This window comes from Perna viridis, chromosome 2 (genome assembly GCF_037379345.1).
Source record: "Perna viridis isolate PV_CMFRI_1.1 ecotype Kerala chromosome 2, ASM3737934v1, whole genome shotgun sequence".
In the NCBI taxonomy this organism is placed as follows: domain Eukaryota; kingdom Metazoa; phylum Mollusca; class Bivalvia; order Mytilida; family Mytilidae; genus Perna; species Perna viridis.
This window is the reverse complement of record NC_142446.1, coordinates 351,035-365,757: the sequence shown is the minus strand read 5'-3', so window position 1 is coordinate 365,757 and position 14,723 is coordinate 351,035. Positions and strand designations below refer to the sequence as shown.

Below are 14,723 nucleotides of genomic sequence, written 5' to 3'. Positions count from 1 at the left end.
TAAATTACATCTGTTTACCATTATATATATTACATCTGTCTATGTATTAATGCTTCACTACATTTAAACAATATATCCACCAAATTTCAACTTTTAATTTTAAGTTTTACAAAATTTGACGGGGGTAACTTGGTGTGCAAAATGGTGTGCCTTAATGTAACTGAATAGTGCACCCTAATCTTACTGCGTTCTTGGCATGAGTGATCATATTTTGATTATTCACGATAACCAATTGATTATCCTATTTATTTTATAGATTTCCTCGATTATTCGTTGCTATTTTCAACATAAATTTCAAATTTTGTAAACGGTGGATTGATATCAAAGTTGTGAAGTTTGATGGGAGAAAGTCCGAGAGTGAAATTACCGAATTTATTCCACAGTGTTAATAATTGATATTTATTACACTGGGAACATTCGATAAAACACTGCTATCTATATGATAAGAACATTTCATTAATTGAAATTTTCATTCCGTTTCTTCTGTTAAAAGCTTAAGACAGAAAAAAAGTCATTTTTGGTTTTTATTGTCCTACAGCTTTGAACCAGTGAAAATTTTTGTAAAAAAAATAAAGAAATCACATAGTGGCGGGACCCTAATTGCTACTCATAAGCAAATTCTTTACTACTACAACCTAAACATTAGCCATAATGATCCTTATCGGAACTACTCATTTCCTGTTAATATGCACAACTACATATAATGTCTTACTACCAATTAAGTTTCATGAAATTAAGTTTAGTACATTGAATGATGAAAAGATAGTAAAACAGACGAACTGGCTGAGAGGACAAAAACCATCCACCAACACAAATGGAGGAGACATAATGCTTCCTATATAAAGAATGGGAACCTCATTTTAGTGAATGGAAAATTCCATTAAGGATAAAGAAGAATCAAAGCCATTTGGGTAAAAATTTCAAATTACAATACCTTATAATCATTCTCTCGAAGTTTCACTAACATTTATCAAGATATACTGGTTAAAAGAACACCAAGCGGTAAAGAATACAAAATATACATCCTAATGATTTTACTGTCCCATTTTAAATGGTGGGTTAGTAAAATATTTTGAAACCACTAAAATCACTCAAACATTAGAATGAGGCAATAAATAGTAACTTACTTGATCGGCTTTCCTTTGGAGCTCATCAAATGATTGTACAACCACCACCTCAGCAGTAATACCATCTTCTAATGTGGAGATACTAGATCCCAAACCTAACATGGCCAAAGAATGGGTTCTTGGTTTTATCATTGTAGCATACTCTTCACCTCTCACCCAGTGGGGAACCTATAACATAATAAAGGTACATATTGGATAATAATGGAAACAGTGGAAAACTTATGGCATAATGACAGAAACAATGGGCAACTCAAGGCATTATATATAGAAACAATGAGTCACTTTACGCATAATGATTGAAACAACGAGTAACTAAAGGAATAATGAAAGAAACAATGGATAACTTGTGGCATAATGATAAATACAATGGATAAATTATGGCATAATGATACAGTGGGTAACTTAGGTCATAATGAAAGATACAGTGAGTAACTTCTAGCATAATGATAGATACAGAGGGTAACTTAGGTCATAATGAAAGATACAGTGAGTAACTTAGGGCATAATGAAAGAAACAATGAGTCACTTTAAGCATAATGATAGACACAACATGTAACACATACCATATTGATAAGAAAAAAGTAACTTAAGGCAAAGTGATAAAAACTGTGAGTAAATTAAGGTATAATGTAACAAGCAATAAGCAACTTTAGGAACATTAATAGAAGCAATGAGTGACATAACATAGAGACAATGAATAACCTATGGTATAGTGATAGAAACACTAAGAATCGTATACCATTGACATAAATACTGAGGACCTTATACCATTGACAGAAACACTGAGGACCTTATACCATTGACAGAAACACTGAGGACCTTATACCATAATTGTAGAAACAGTGAGTAGAACATAATGCATAATGATATAAACAGTGAGTAACTTTAGGCATAAAGATAGAAACGATAAATTACTTAAGGCATTATAAGACAAACAAATGAATATCTTATGATCTAATGATAGTGAGAACATTCTACCATAGTTGTTGAAACAGCCAATAACTTAATGATAAGTTAAACAGCGAGTAATTTAAGGCATAATAATAGAAACGAAAAATTACTTAAGGTATAATGATAGAAAAAATAGTCAAGGGAACTAACTATACCGGTAATCTAAAGAATGTAATCCAGGGACAAAGACCTGATATGGAAAACAGACATACACAAAAAAGAAAATGAAGTAACTAAAATCTAACATACAAGGTAACAAAAACAAATGAGCAACTTGGACTCCACTAAAAACTGGGAGCATGGACCAGGTGCACCGGTACGGTAAGCATCCTCTGCTTTTCTAGAAACAACCGCTGAGTTCCTCATAAAAAGTCAAGTCCGCGGTAAACAAACGAGAAAAAGGAAAACTATGACACATTGAATAAATTAGTTTTCATGGTGCAGATGGATACACCATACCAATCCACGAGTTCATGATGACGACCATAAAACTTCTGTTGTGATGACTTAAATCTTGTAGCAACATAACCATGTTCCAGAAGCCTACTTGTTAGAATCCTAGCGCGATATAAAAAGTCTACGTAGTTTCGACAAGCTCTGGCATAACGTATGAGTTGTGATATGAACACTCCATACGCAGGTGCTGAAGGGATGTTGCCACAGATGAAAGGAAAGTTGACAATTCTGAAGGAAAAATCACGTTTGTCGTAAAGTTTGGTCAATAGTTTTCCATTACTATCGATATCTAAATGACGGTCAAGATATGAGGCTGACTTCTTAGTGTGTGTAGTATCCTTTATCTCAAGTTCTTTGGGGATAGATGCGATGTATCAAATCCCCGAAATTAGTATTGTTTACATATAATACGTCATTTATGTCGCGGAAAATGAGATTAAAGGATCTAGATAAACGCTATTCTTTCTTTCGGATTAGATCAGCTATACAGTCAGATAACATTACAAGTTATCTTAACTTCTTCACCATGCTCATTGTCAAAGCCATCTTTCTCAAGATTACAAGTAACTGTAACTTCTTCACCATGTACATTGTCAAGGTCATCTTTCTCAAGATTGTTACAAGTTACCGTAACTTCTTCACCATGTACATTGTCAAAACCATCTTTCTTAAGATTATGATACAACTTACCGTAACTTCTTCACCATGTACATTGTCAAGGCCATCATTTTCGAGTTTTTTTAACATGTAATCTAAAAAATACTTGATTATATCAGTAATTTTTCATGAAACAAGACCTGTGTCACCGTCATATATTGGTCAATACATAAGTGTCCAATATGTATACAAACACTAAGCAAGTCGAAAAACTAGTCTGGGTTACAAATTTCTTCATGTAATTCCCTAATGATACCATACACTGCAGAAAAAAAATGCATAGTTCAATATGCTCAAAATGTAGGAAAAAATTATAAAACTTCTCAAACATAGGAGGTCAAATCTTCAACATGAATATAATCACTGTGCAAAGTTTAAATGATATTGTTTAAAAATTATTAAAAGGTACATAAAAAGAAGTGTCCGTTCACAACATAAATTGAGAAAAAAGTTCAACATGCTCAAAATGAAGGAAAGAATTAATCTTTGTGCACAGTTTAAATAATATTGCCTAAATACGTTTTCAGTGCACAGATTACACAAAATCAGTACCCATTAATGTGACAGACACACGGACAAACAGATGACGGAGACTAGACCTATTGTCACCGTTGGTAACGCCGGAAAAAACTATGGAACAAAAATACCTTGTTAGTCTATAAATTTAAATATTTAACAATTTATTTTTGGACTCAAGTATTGATTTTATTCATTGTGGTTTTGATTATGTTTCATCCACTTAATAATTTTATCTATGCAATCCTGCTCAAAATTGTTATATATGATATTCATTTTTATTTATCGAGAATGAATTTCATATGATTTTAACATGAAAGGGCTTAGAGTAATTGTATAATGAGATAATGTGCTATATAAATATTGTGTAATTAAATAATAATAATTTGGGTATACATGTCGGTATAACAACAAATTGGAACTAATCAAGCTAAGCATCTCAAGATAACTTGGTACAAATCTGTACCTATAAGAAGATATATTGTACCTATAAGAAGATACTGAGTTTGGTACTTAATTGTTTTTGTTGTTTACTGTGGATGCTGATTCAGGATCTTTGACAGTTCTGGGTGTCAGTTGTTTACTGTGGATGCTGATTCAGGATCTTTGACAGTTCTGGGTGTCAGTTACAGAGATCATTGTCATTTAACTCTCAAAAGACATTTCCTTAAATCTTTTGGTTTTTTATTATAAGCTTACCAATGCCATTTTCTAAGTTCTTTGATCCAGCTATCCTGCTTCCAAACTTATCCACAAAAGCTGCCAATCTGTTGTATGATTGGTTCTGGGCCTTGCCATTTACAGAAAAGTTTATAATCTTGTCTGCTATTCCTGCATTGATGATATCAAAACGGTGCAAAAGTGTTGTAATAAAAACTGATAGAAGTAGAGTATTGTTTATATATATATATATATATATATAACGTCTCAGAATGTGACGACTCTATTCGCTACACTGCTCCATCTGATCAAATTGATACAGGGAAGATAACGTAAACTTATAGAAGGGTCTGAAAAATTCCCAACGATGTTAGAACTGTCAAATTTGCGATGCAAATTTTTGGTCGTTCCCTCCGCGGGACTCGAACTCGTACCGCTGTGACATCTATGGCAACACCACCTGCACTTAATCCAGCGCCCTAGACCACTCGGCCAGCTAGGCTATATAAAATATAAAATATAGCTTTCGCTGGTCGAGTGGTCTAGGGCGCTGGATTAAGTGCAGGCGGTGTTGCCATAGATGTCACAGCGGTACGAGTTCGAGTCCCGCGGAGGGAACGACCAAAAATTTGCATCGCAAATTTGACAGTTCTAACATCGTTGGGAATTTTTCAGACCCTTCTATAAGTTTACATTATCTTCCCTGTATCAATTTGATCCGATGGAGCAGTGTAGCGAATAGAGTCGTCACATTCTGAGACGTTGTATAATATTGATTTGTTGTGACATGCATCATTAATTTGATCCTCTATCCTACATAATAACACCTAGATGAACTGTCACGTACTACCATACATCGTGTACTAAATTACAGCCCTAGATTAATCCTACGAGGAGGAATGACCCGGCCAGCGAAAGCTATATTTCATATAGCCTAGCTGGCCGAGTGGTCTAGGGCGCTGGATTAAGTGCAGGCGGTGTTGCCATAAATGTCACAGCTGTACGAGTTCGAGTCCCGCGGAGGGAACGACCAAAAATTTGCATCGCAAATTTGACAATTCTAACATTGTTGGGAATTTTTCAGACCCTTCTATCTATATATATATATATATATATATATATATATATATAAAGATGATTTTATAAATAATATTTTTGGCTTGTGAGAAATTTCTGATATGCTAAGGCATAAGCAAGGGAACCAAAGTTATAGCAGTAACCAAAAGAATGTTACCCAGGGACAAAGACCAGACATGGAAAACAGCCATACACAACAAAGAACATAAAGTAACTAAAATCATACATACAAAGCAACAAAAGCAAACAAGCAACTTGGACTCCACTAAAAACTGGGAGCATGGACCAGGTGCACCGGTAGGGTAAGCGTCCTCTGCTTTTCTAGAAACACCTCCCAAGTTCCTCCTAAAAAGGTGCTAACAAATGATTACTGTCAATATTGCATTTTTGCGGTATACATGTTCTTGGCTTTTTTAGGAGCTCGAATCAGTACCCACTTATTGATTTTTCTCACTATAAAACAAGTTTTTTTTTCTATAAACTGAAAAATAAATACCTGCAAATATGTTCATTTTATTTAGATTTTGAGAAAATTGTTATGCTTACTGAATGATTATATTACTCATAAATAAGTCATCTGATTTTTTCTATCCAACTTATGATTTCAATATGTAAAAATGAGTCTTTATGCTGTATTAAAAATCATTTTGTAATTCAAGTTAACATACAAGCATTTGTAATACTTGTAGACAAATTCTTTTTAATATCAGTAAAATATACGGGTGCGTATAAATTGAGCGACATTGTCTTTTCAGCGACTATCTTTTGAGCGACGCTTTTTGAGTAATTGCGTATATCATTTGAGCGACATCAAATCAATACAAAATATAAAAACGGCATATAAATTCAGCGACATATTTTTTAATTGATTAAATACAGATGTACATAAAATTCACATAAACGGTCCACCAGTTCGCACTGGTCAAAACTAGCCCTTTCTCGAATGTATTAGTTCAACTTCAGTGAATCGACCAGTACTTTTTCCCTTCTGAATATCACTCAAAAGATTAAACGACAATAAATAAAGACAAAAATATATTAGTGAAATACATTTAAAATGGAGATTGAGAAGTACACAACGAATCGAGGGAAAGAAGGTATAGTTGTTAATGGATTTAAGTATAGGCTTGACAAATCACATAATGCCACACATCTTTGGAGATGTATAAAAGCCAAATGCAAAGCCCGATGCAAGACAGATTTAACGGATTTGATGATATTGGATGGACGTAATGAGCATAACCATGAAAAGGAAGAAGAAAGAAAGATACAGAGACACAACATCAGACAAGCTTGCAAGAGAAAAGCTGAAGACAGCATAACAGAACGGCCACACAAGCTAATAGTACATGAAGTTGGGAAAACAGAGAACGCTAGTTTAGTCCCAGAAGATGTTGGCCTGATAAGACAAGCCGTTTATAGAATAAGGTATGTTCAATAAAAGTATTATAATATGAACATGATTACTAAAAATGAAGAAAACAACAAAAGTGTTGTTCCATTGCTTATCTTATTATTAAACATATATAATGATTTTGTGTCATGTAAATTTATTCCATATCCTATGAGTTCCTAATATTATTTATTTGTTTATATTTTCAGGAGAAAGACAACGCCAAAGCTACCAAAATCAAGAGAGGAAACCCACGAAAATCTTAAGGACTACGATTTGATGTCTACAAATTTAGAGAAAATGATCTACGTCAGCCGGTCATCAATGTATAACGATTGTGTACATAGAAGTTTTTAATAGTACATTATTTTTAACAATTGTAAAGTATTTTATATAAACTATGTGGTTTCAGTGAACAATAAACAAACACTATATCCTGCTCAAAATCCTACTTCCACCTCCCCGTAGTGAGCAGGGGACACTGACTAACGGAAGAGGTAATAAGTATTTTTCTCAGGTAAATGTCGCTGAATTTAAAAAATAAAAAGTCGCTCAATTTATATGTGTTTTGTCGCTGAAAAGATCATGTCGCTCAAATTAAAAAAATGCAAAATGTCGCTCAATTCATCATCTCCCAAATATACAACAATCAATTTACACATTTTTACACTACAACCATCAAAATGCATAGACCATATAATTATAATTTATGCTGTCACAGACCAAATTTTAATTTTTGTTATGTAGTTACAAATTTTACATTGTTTTGAAGTTGCAAGGATATTTTCTCCAATAATAATGGTATAATTAATTGGAAAGAGTGAATGACTAAAATATGATCACGAGTGCCAAATAGCGCCTAGATTTATTGTGTGTGGAACTTGTTACGTGCCTGAGTTAAATTGCCAAGCACCTCGGCATGAGTAATTATATTTTGATAATTGATTATCATATTCATTATACATCAGTTCAACAATTCAAAGTTTCTTTTAATCTATCATAGTTTTCAAGATATTGACCGAAAACTAAAGAGAAGAGGCTCCCAGGAGCCTGAATTGCTCACCTGATTAAAGTTTGTCTTTCAAGGGTAATAAATTTAACAAGGAGATGTCCAACAATTTTGACTCAAGAAGACTTTGGTAGGACTTATCATCAGGATCATTTCAGCAACTGATAGTTTCTTTCTATCTATCATAGGTTTCAAGATATTGGCTAAAAAAAATTTCATCGTTCAAGCAATAACTGACAACTTTGATCCCTGCAGACCTTTGAAGGCCTTAAAATAAGGATCATTTCAGCAATTGAAAGAGTTTGGCAAAACCTAACGGTTTTGAGATATATGCAAAAAACTACTGTCTGACCCCTATGTTCTATTTTTAGTAATGAGGGCCATATTTTTTGATGGATCAAAAATTCCCAGGATATTACAAGGAACATTCATACCAAGTTTGGTTTCAATTGGTCCAGTAGTGTCAGAGAAGAAGATTTTTGAAAGAAATAACATTAAAAATAGCAAAAAATCGTTGAAAAAGGGCAATGACTCCAACATGGCTTAACAATTTATAACCAAAATTTAACCAAAGATAGATCTCATCATGTTGAGCACTTTTACCATGACAGAATTTAGCAAAACCTAACGGTTTTAAAGATATATGTGAAAAACTACTGTCTGACCCCTATGTTCAATTTTTAGTAACGGCTGCCATGTTTCTTGATGAATCAAAAATCCCCACAACAATGCTATGCAGGATACCCCAAAGAACTTTCATATCAAGTTTGGTTCCAATTAGTCAAGTAGTTTCAGAGGAGAAGAGTTTTGTATAATTGTTAATGAAGATGACGACGGATGCTAAGTGATGGCAATTTGGCCAGGTGAGCTAAACTAGAGGATCAAGAGAGCCTGAATCACTCACCTGGTTAACCATTTGCTTATTTGAAAAACTTGAGGAATGAGACAGGCTAAGTTAAAATCAACTAAATAGTCAAATGCAGGAAATGCTTTTCATAGCATTTTCATGACCTGAACCAGAATTTTCCTAAAGGCAACAATTTTTAATTTTTTCCAAAAACCTGTCTTATGACCCCTAAGTCCCATTTTTGGTATAGGCAGCCATATCTATTCACGGATTAAAAATCACAACAGTCATTTTGAGCACAATACACTAAAGAACTAGTATGCTTATTTTCATTCAATGATCTTCAATGGTTTTAGAGAAGAAGATTTTCAAAGTTGTACATGTGAAAAAAAAACAACAAAAAAACTGTTTCAGGGGTCGTAACTCCTACATTAGTCAATGAATGGTTTTGAAAATTTTGGCATAGGTCCTTCTCATGATGCTTAACAATATTATCCATGCCAGAAATTTGCTAAAGGCAACAGTTTTTGAATTATTTGCAAAAAAACTGCCATCTAACCCCCATGTTCTATTTTTAGTAATGACAGCCATGTTTTTTCATGAATCAACAATCCCATCTGTCAATTTGTGTGGGATACCCTAAGGAACATATATGTCAACTTTCAATGAATTCTGTGCAATGGATTTTGAGAAGATTTTCAAAGTTGCACATGCGAAAAATGCAAAAAAAAACTGTTTCAGGGGCCATGACTCCTACATCAGTTGACTAATTGTTTTGAAAATTTTGGCATAGGTCCATCTCATGATGCTGAACAATAATACACATGCAGAAATTTGCTAAAGGAAACATTCATTTTGTGCAGAACACACTAAGGAACAATCATGCCAAGTTTAAAATCTGTCAGTCTAGTAGTTTCAGAGGAGAAGATTTTTTAAAGTTTGTCGACGACGACAATGGACGCCAAGTGATGGCATAAGCGAACTTGGCCTTTGGCCAGGTGAGCTAAAATCTGACACTTCGTTACAAAAATAAGCAAAACGAACTAGTTGTGAATTATAGCTATAATAAGAGACTGCTTCAGGAATATCAACACCTTAGAATGCAAAATTAACAATAAGAAAAGCTAAGTCATCTTTTTTGTCATAAATTTTAGTTCAAAAGTTTTCATTTTCTAGTGTAATATCTAAATTTGGATAGGGTGTACAAATGCTATTATTGTAAGACTTTGTCAGCTCAAGTTTTTTTGGGTTGATACAATGTATCTTGGACATAGTTTTCTAAGTTAGGATTATTTACATCCAAAATATCGTCAAGATATCTAAAAGTATCATTCAATTCATGCAACAGATCCTAATTTGAAAGATTTTTAAAGAGTTTAACCATACTTTGATTCATAGCAGTAGAAAAACAAATCGGTTATAAGAGGAGCACAATTTGTCCCTATTTGAATACCAACAACCAGTCTGTATAGAGTATTACCATATCTAATAAAAATATTATCAATTAAAGAACTCAGAGCATTGATCTTATCCAAGTAAATCCAATTGGTGTATTTAGCCAGTCTTCAATCACCCAAATATACATTGTAGTCATTACAAGAAATGTTAATCAAAAAAACATTCACTTTTTCCTTCATAAGTTTATGTGGCAGCATTGTATATAGGGTAGAAAAGACATATTCTAATATGACGTGCTTCAAAGCTCTTTAGACCACAGCCATGGTAAAAAAGTGATACACACATGACCAACATTATGGTGTACCAAGAGGTTCAAAAGTATTTTTATTTGCATATGCTGTAAAAATTGAAGTATATGCTAACAAAACTGTAACATATGTTACATTTTAAAGCATATGCTCTTTTTTCTACTGTAAAATGCAGTTTGGTTAAAAAATAATTTTAAAGCTTGTGGCACAAGTTAAGCATATGCTGTATATTTCAATATGGTCATATTTTATTTCCTAGTGTACTGAAAGATTTAAATATATTGTAAAGCATATACACTTCTTTGTTTATTCTAACCCTCATTCCTAAATGATTTGAATACGTTAGTTATACTAATACTACTTTGTTCTTCCCAGAGTGAATTAATTGTAATAAAGCTAACATTGAAGATTTTATTATTGCGTTATTGAATATTCTCATACAGGTACAACTTAAGCTATAAAATACCATATTTGGTTCATAAAGTACAGCACATGGTATATTTAATACAGCATATATACTACTTATTTTTAAAGCAACTAAACCTAGATATAGTGTAAGCTGTAAAAATACAAAGCATATGTCACATTTTAAAAAAAAAAAATTTATGCTACAATTTTTACAGCACATGCAAATAAAAATAATTTTGAACCTCTTGGTAGATTATACAACATTTCGTGCAATACATAATGTCTATTCAAAAATATGAAGAAAATAGTCCTATTATAATTGAAATAAATCACAGAAACTTCATTTAATCATTGTCTTACCATGGGCTGGCCATTTTTGTTGTTATTTAACAGCTCGCTATCACTCCGAGTAAAACAATGTGAGACAAATGGCCAGCCCGTAAAAAAAAACAAATGATAAAATGGAGTTTCCGTGATTTATTTCTTGAACAATCAACAGAATCATATGAATCTTGAAAGTTATGAAGTTGATTAAATACTTCAAATGAATTTTTAACACTCCAAACTTAAACCGTTACTTCCATTTCATTTACTGCAATGATTTATAACAAAGTTTTTAATAGTGGTCAAAGTAAAGGTAATAATTTGGAAAAAAAATAGTGGTAGAATAATTGCTACAAGATGAAAGGCTTTTTGTGAAGTTTTGGTATCCAGTACATGATCGGAACAGTCATGTGATCAGAGTTAGTACATAACAAAGTAGCTGATTTATGATGTTCTTTAGTTACTACACTCTCTGTGATAATTGAAACATACTCGAGTTAGTTATTACATTACTAAGTTACGTCATATTATAACTACATTATTAGCCGCTTTATCTGCTCTAGCTGCTTTAAGGACCATAAAGAACAATGGGGGAGCTACTTAAAATGACAAAGACCATTACTGCAAGTTTGATGAGGGGAGTAGAACTACATGTAAAATGCATGTCCAGTTATTATTATAAAAATACCTTGATATCCCATTATTTCATCATGGATACCATTAAAAGGAGATAACTGTTGAAATCTCTCAACATATCTTCCATCAACTGAAAAAAAAAACAAAATGCTTTGAATTTCCTGGCACAGCTTGATACGACCACATAGGTCAAACCCTGAACAGTTGGGGGTTGTATGATCACACCATTCAAGCTTGATTCAGCTTCAAATTTTGATTCATATTAAATATTATTTGGCACAGGAAAAGAATTCAGAACAAAAGTTGCCCCTATGTGAAACTTTATTCATTACTGGCTCCAGTCACAAACCCCAAAATCAATCCAAGCCACCTTTGGAGGTATGGTACTTCTTGGTTCAATATCACAGAGATCCACTCACTTTGAGTCAAGGTATTGGCCAGATATCATAAAAATGCTTGTTTCTGACCCCTATATTGGCAGATAATTCCAAAGCAGTTCAACTCACAACCAACACAATCAAATACAGCCTATGTTTGAACAGTTTGTGATATGGCACCTTGTGGTACAACTTCAAACAAATCCATTCACATATAGTCATCATAAAAAGGCTTGTTTCTGGCTTTTTTTGCCTCGATTTCCTACACAGTTCAAGTCACGACTCTTTAATCAATTCCAGCTTTCCTTTAGTAGTATGGTATTTTGAAGTAAAGTTTTAAGGAGATCCATACACACAGTCAAGCTATTGTCCAGATATTATGAAAATTCTGGTTTCAGGCCCTTAATTCCTAATCAGTTCAAGAGTCATTATTGACAACCCAAAAAATCAACCCCAGTCTTCCATTAGTGGCATGGCACCTTATTTTATATTTTCATAAAGATCCATACACTTACTTGTATCATGCGTATACTCTTGTCAAAAATGAAAATACAATACAATATTATATGACTGCAATTTTTTTTTTACGGTTGAAAAAAAAACACATCATCATCAAAATTAATAGCAGGTGCTGGATAGAGTTTCTCACAATATCAAACTTAAAGTACATTGTAATTATAATGAAAAAGTAATTAACAAAGAAAGCAATCAACAGGAGTGTAATTCCAGAATCAATCTATTTTTTATTCTGAAAAATACCATTCATAAATCAATGAAATCAGTTGAGAAATATTTCACTGATAATTTTAAAATAATACATGATTTAACATAGAAAGTAATGGGAAATTTACAAGTGACTGAATACTTTTGGCATGCCTCTGTATCAATAAAGTCCTTTATAATAAAATACATGTAATTCCCAATGCAATTCTCCCTTACTTTATGTTACTGTCATTGCCAATGAAAAGAGTTGACCTCAATGAATTTCAAGTATGTGATTAAGGAAGAAGTTCAAGAAATATTCAGCTCAATATTTTGGAAGATTTTTAATAACTAACTTCAAGGAAAATGGAAAAGTACAGAAAAAATCATTCAAAGCCAGTAACTTCATGGTTATTCAAGAAATTGTTTTCCACAAAAATGAAGTTGCAAATGAATATACATGTATAATCATTAAATGTGCATCTACAATTTAAGTTCATCAATACAGCTGATTATAAATCCAATTATTTCATCTTAAATGTGTTTCATTAAAAGCTCTTCAAAAATGTGCATATTGGAAAATAACTTTTTTTTTATATTTATATAAAATTTGTTAACAATGAAATGATATATTTCTTAAAACATATGTTTGATTAACCGACCCTTTTGTGCTAATTTCTGAGCACACTCAGTCAGTACTGTACTTTTGTAAGGTAACTGCAACTCTCTCCTGTAAAAATTTGGTTGAACACTTAATTATAGAATTTTTATAGGAAAGCATTTACCTCACAGATGTACTGACTGAGCCTGCTAAGAAATTAGCATACAATTGTCTATTAATTTTTAAAAATCAATTATGTCATGCAACATTCCTAATGATAAGAATTGCAAGCACAGATTCAGGGGGCAGACCCAGTTTACATCCCCCTTAAAAATATTTTTTTAAAATCTTGATCTTTCAAAATTTCTGCCCCAAAAATCTTTTAGCCTTACTTTGCTGCGTCTTTTATTCTATCAATGCCCCCAACCCATATTCCATCATCTGAAATTCTGAAGCTGCCTCTGCATTGTTACTAGGCTTTTCCAAATTATTGCCAATTTAGCCCACATAGAGCCTGAAGCCCATTTTAGTCACTTTAAACATCATTTTCAAACATTGACATTATATGACGATATATGCCTTCATAAATAGAACTTTGTAATAATTTTTACGAGAATGGACAACCCAACTTGAATGAAAAATGTTATAATAAAGCTAAAATTATTATTACATGACGGATGATGCTCACATGCCTGAATTTCATTTCTTAACTTACGTCCCTCAGACACAAATTCAAAACACATGAAGCACTATGTCAAATGTCAAAAACTGACAAAAGAGATTTTCACTACAACACTATAGGAAACAACGTGGTCTCTCCGTTGAAATTTTTACGCAATAAATACATAGAGTAAAATGACTAACCTTTGCAGATGAGAAATGAGCATGAAACAAGAATTTGAATTGCCAATCTCCTGGGCCTCATCTTGCGTTCTAAATAATGACATGAGGGTCGTGGGTAGTTGGTAAAGTTGGACCAAGAGACTTTCGGACCACAATAACCCCTATCACTATTATGGATTAGCATATACGGCAAGAAATGACTGCGAACTCCAATACATCAACTTTTGTAACCTGAATACTACGTGCATATATTGTGATATTGTCCCATATTCAATAGTGAGTTTTGATTATTTTAATTTGATTTTGTACACTCAAAACCAAAACTATCGAAACGCCATTTCCGCATCATTTACTTTAAAAAAATAATATTGACATCAGCTAGGATATCCATAAAGTGTGAATTGTTTGTTTTTTTTTTTTACGGAACCACTTG

The 14,723-nt window shown here is 32.8% G+C and overlaps 1 protein-coding gene across 1 annotated transcript in view; it reads right to left on the bottom strand.

The window, feature by feature from the left end:
* Positions 1 to 14,418, bottom strand: part of LOC148623222 (carboxypeptidase Q-like) — a 40,544-nt gene extending 26,126 nt beyond the window's left edge. Inside the window, exons 1-5 of the mRNA XM_088564883.1 lie at positions 14,312 to 14,418; positions 11,820 to 11,897; positions 4,407 to 4,538; positions 3,225 to 3,286; positions 1,128 to 1,295 (exon numbers count right to left, since the gene is read on the bottom strand). Of these exons, the coding sequence (XP_088421009.1) occupies positions 1,128 to 1,295; positions 3,225 to 3,286; positions 4,407 to 4,538; positions 11,820 to 11,897; positions 14,312 to 14,372 (501 nt within the window). The 5' untranslated portion in view covers positions 14,373 to 14,418. The remainder of the gene's footprint in view (positions 1 to 1,127; positions 1,296 to 3,224; positions 3,287 to 4,406; positions 4,539 to 11,819; positions 11,898 to 14,311) is intronic.
* Between the last annotated feature and the right edge of the window lie 305 nt (positions 14,419 to 14,723).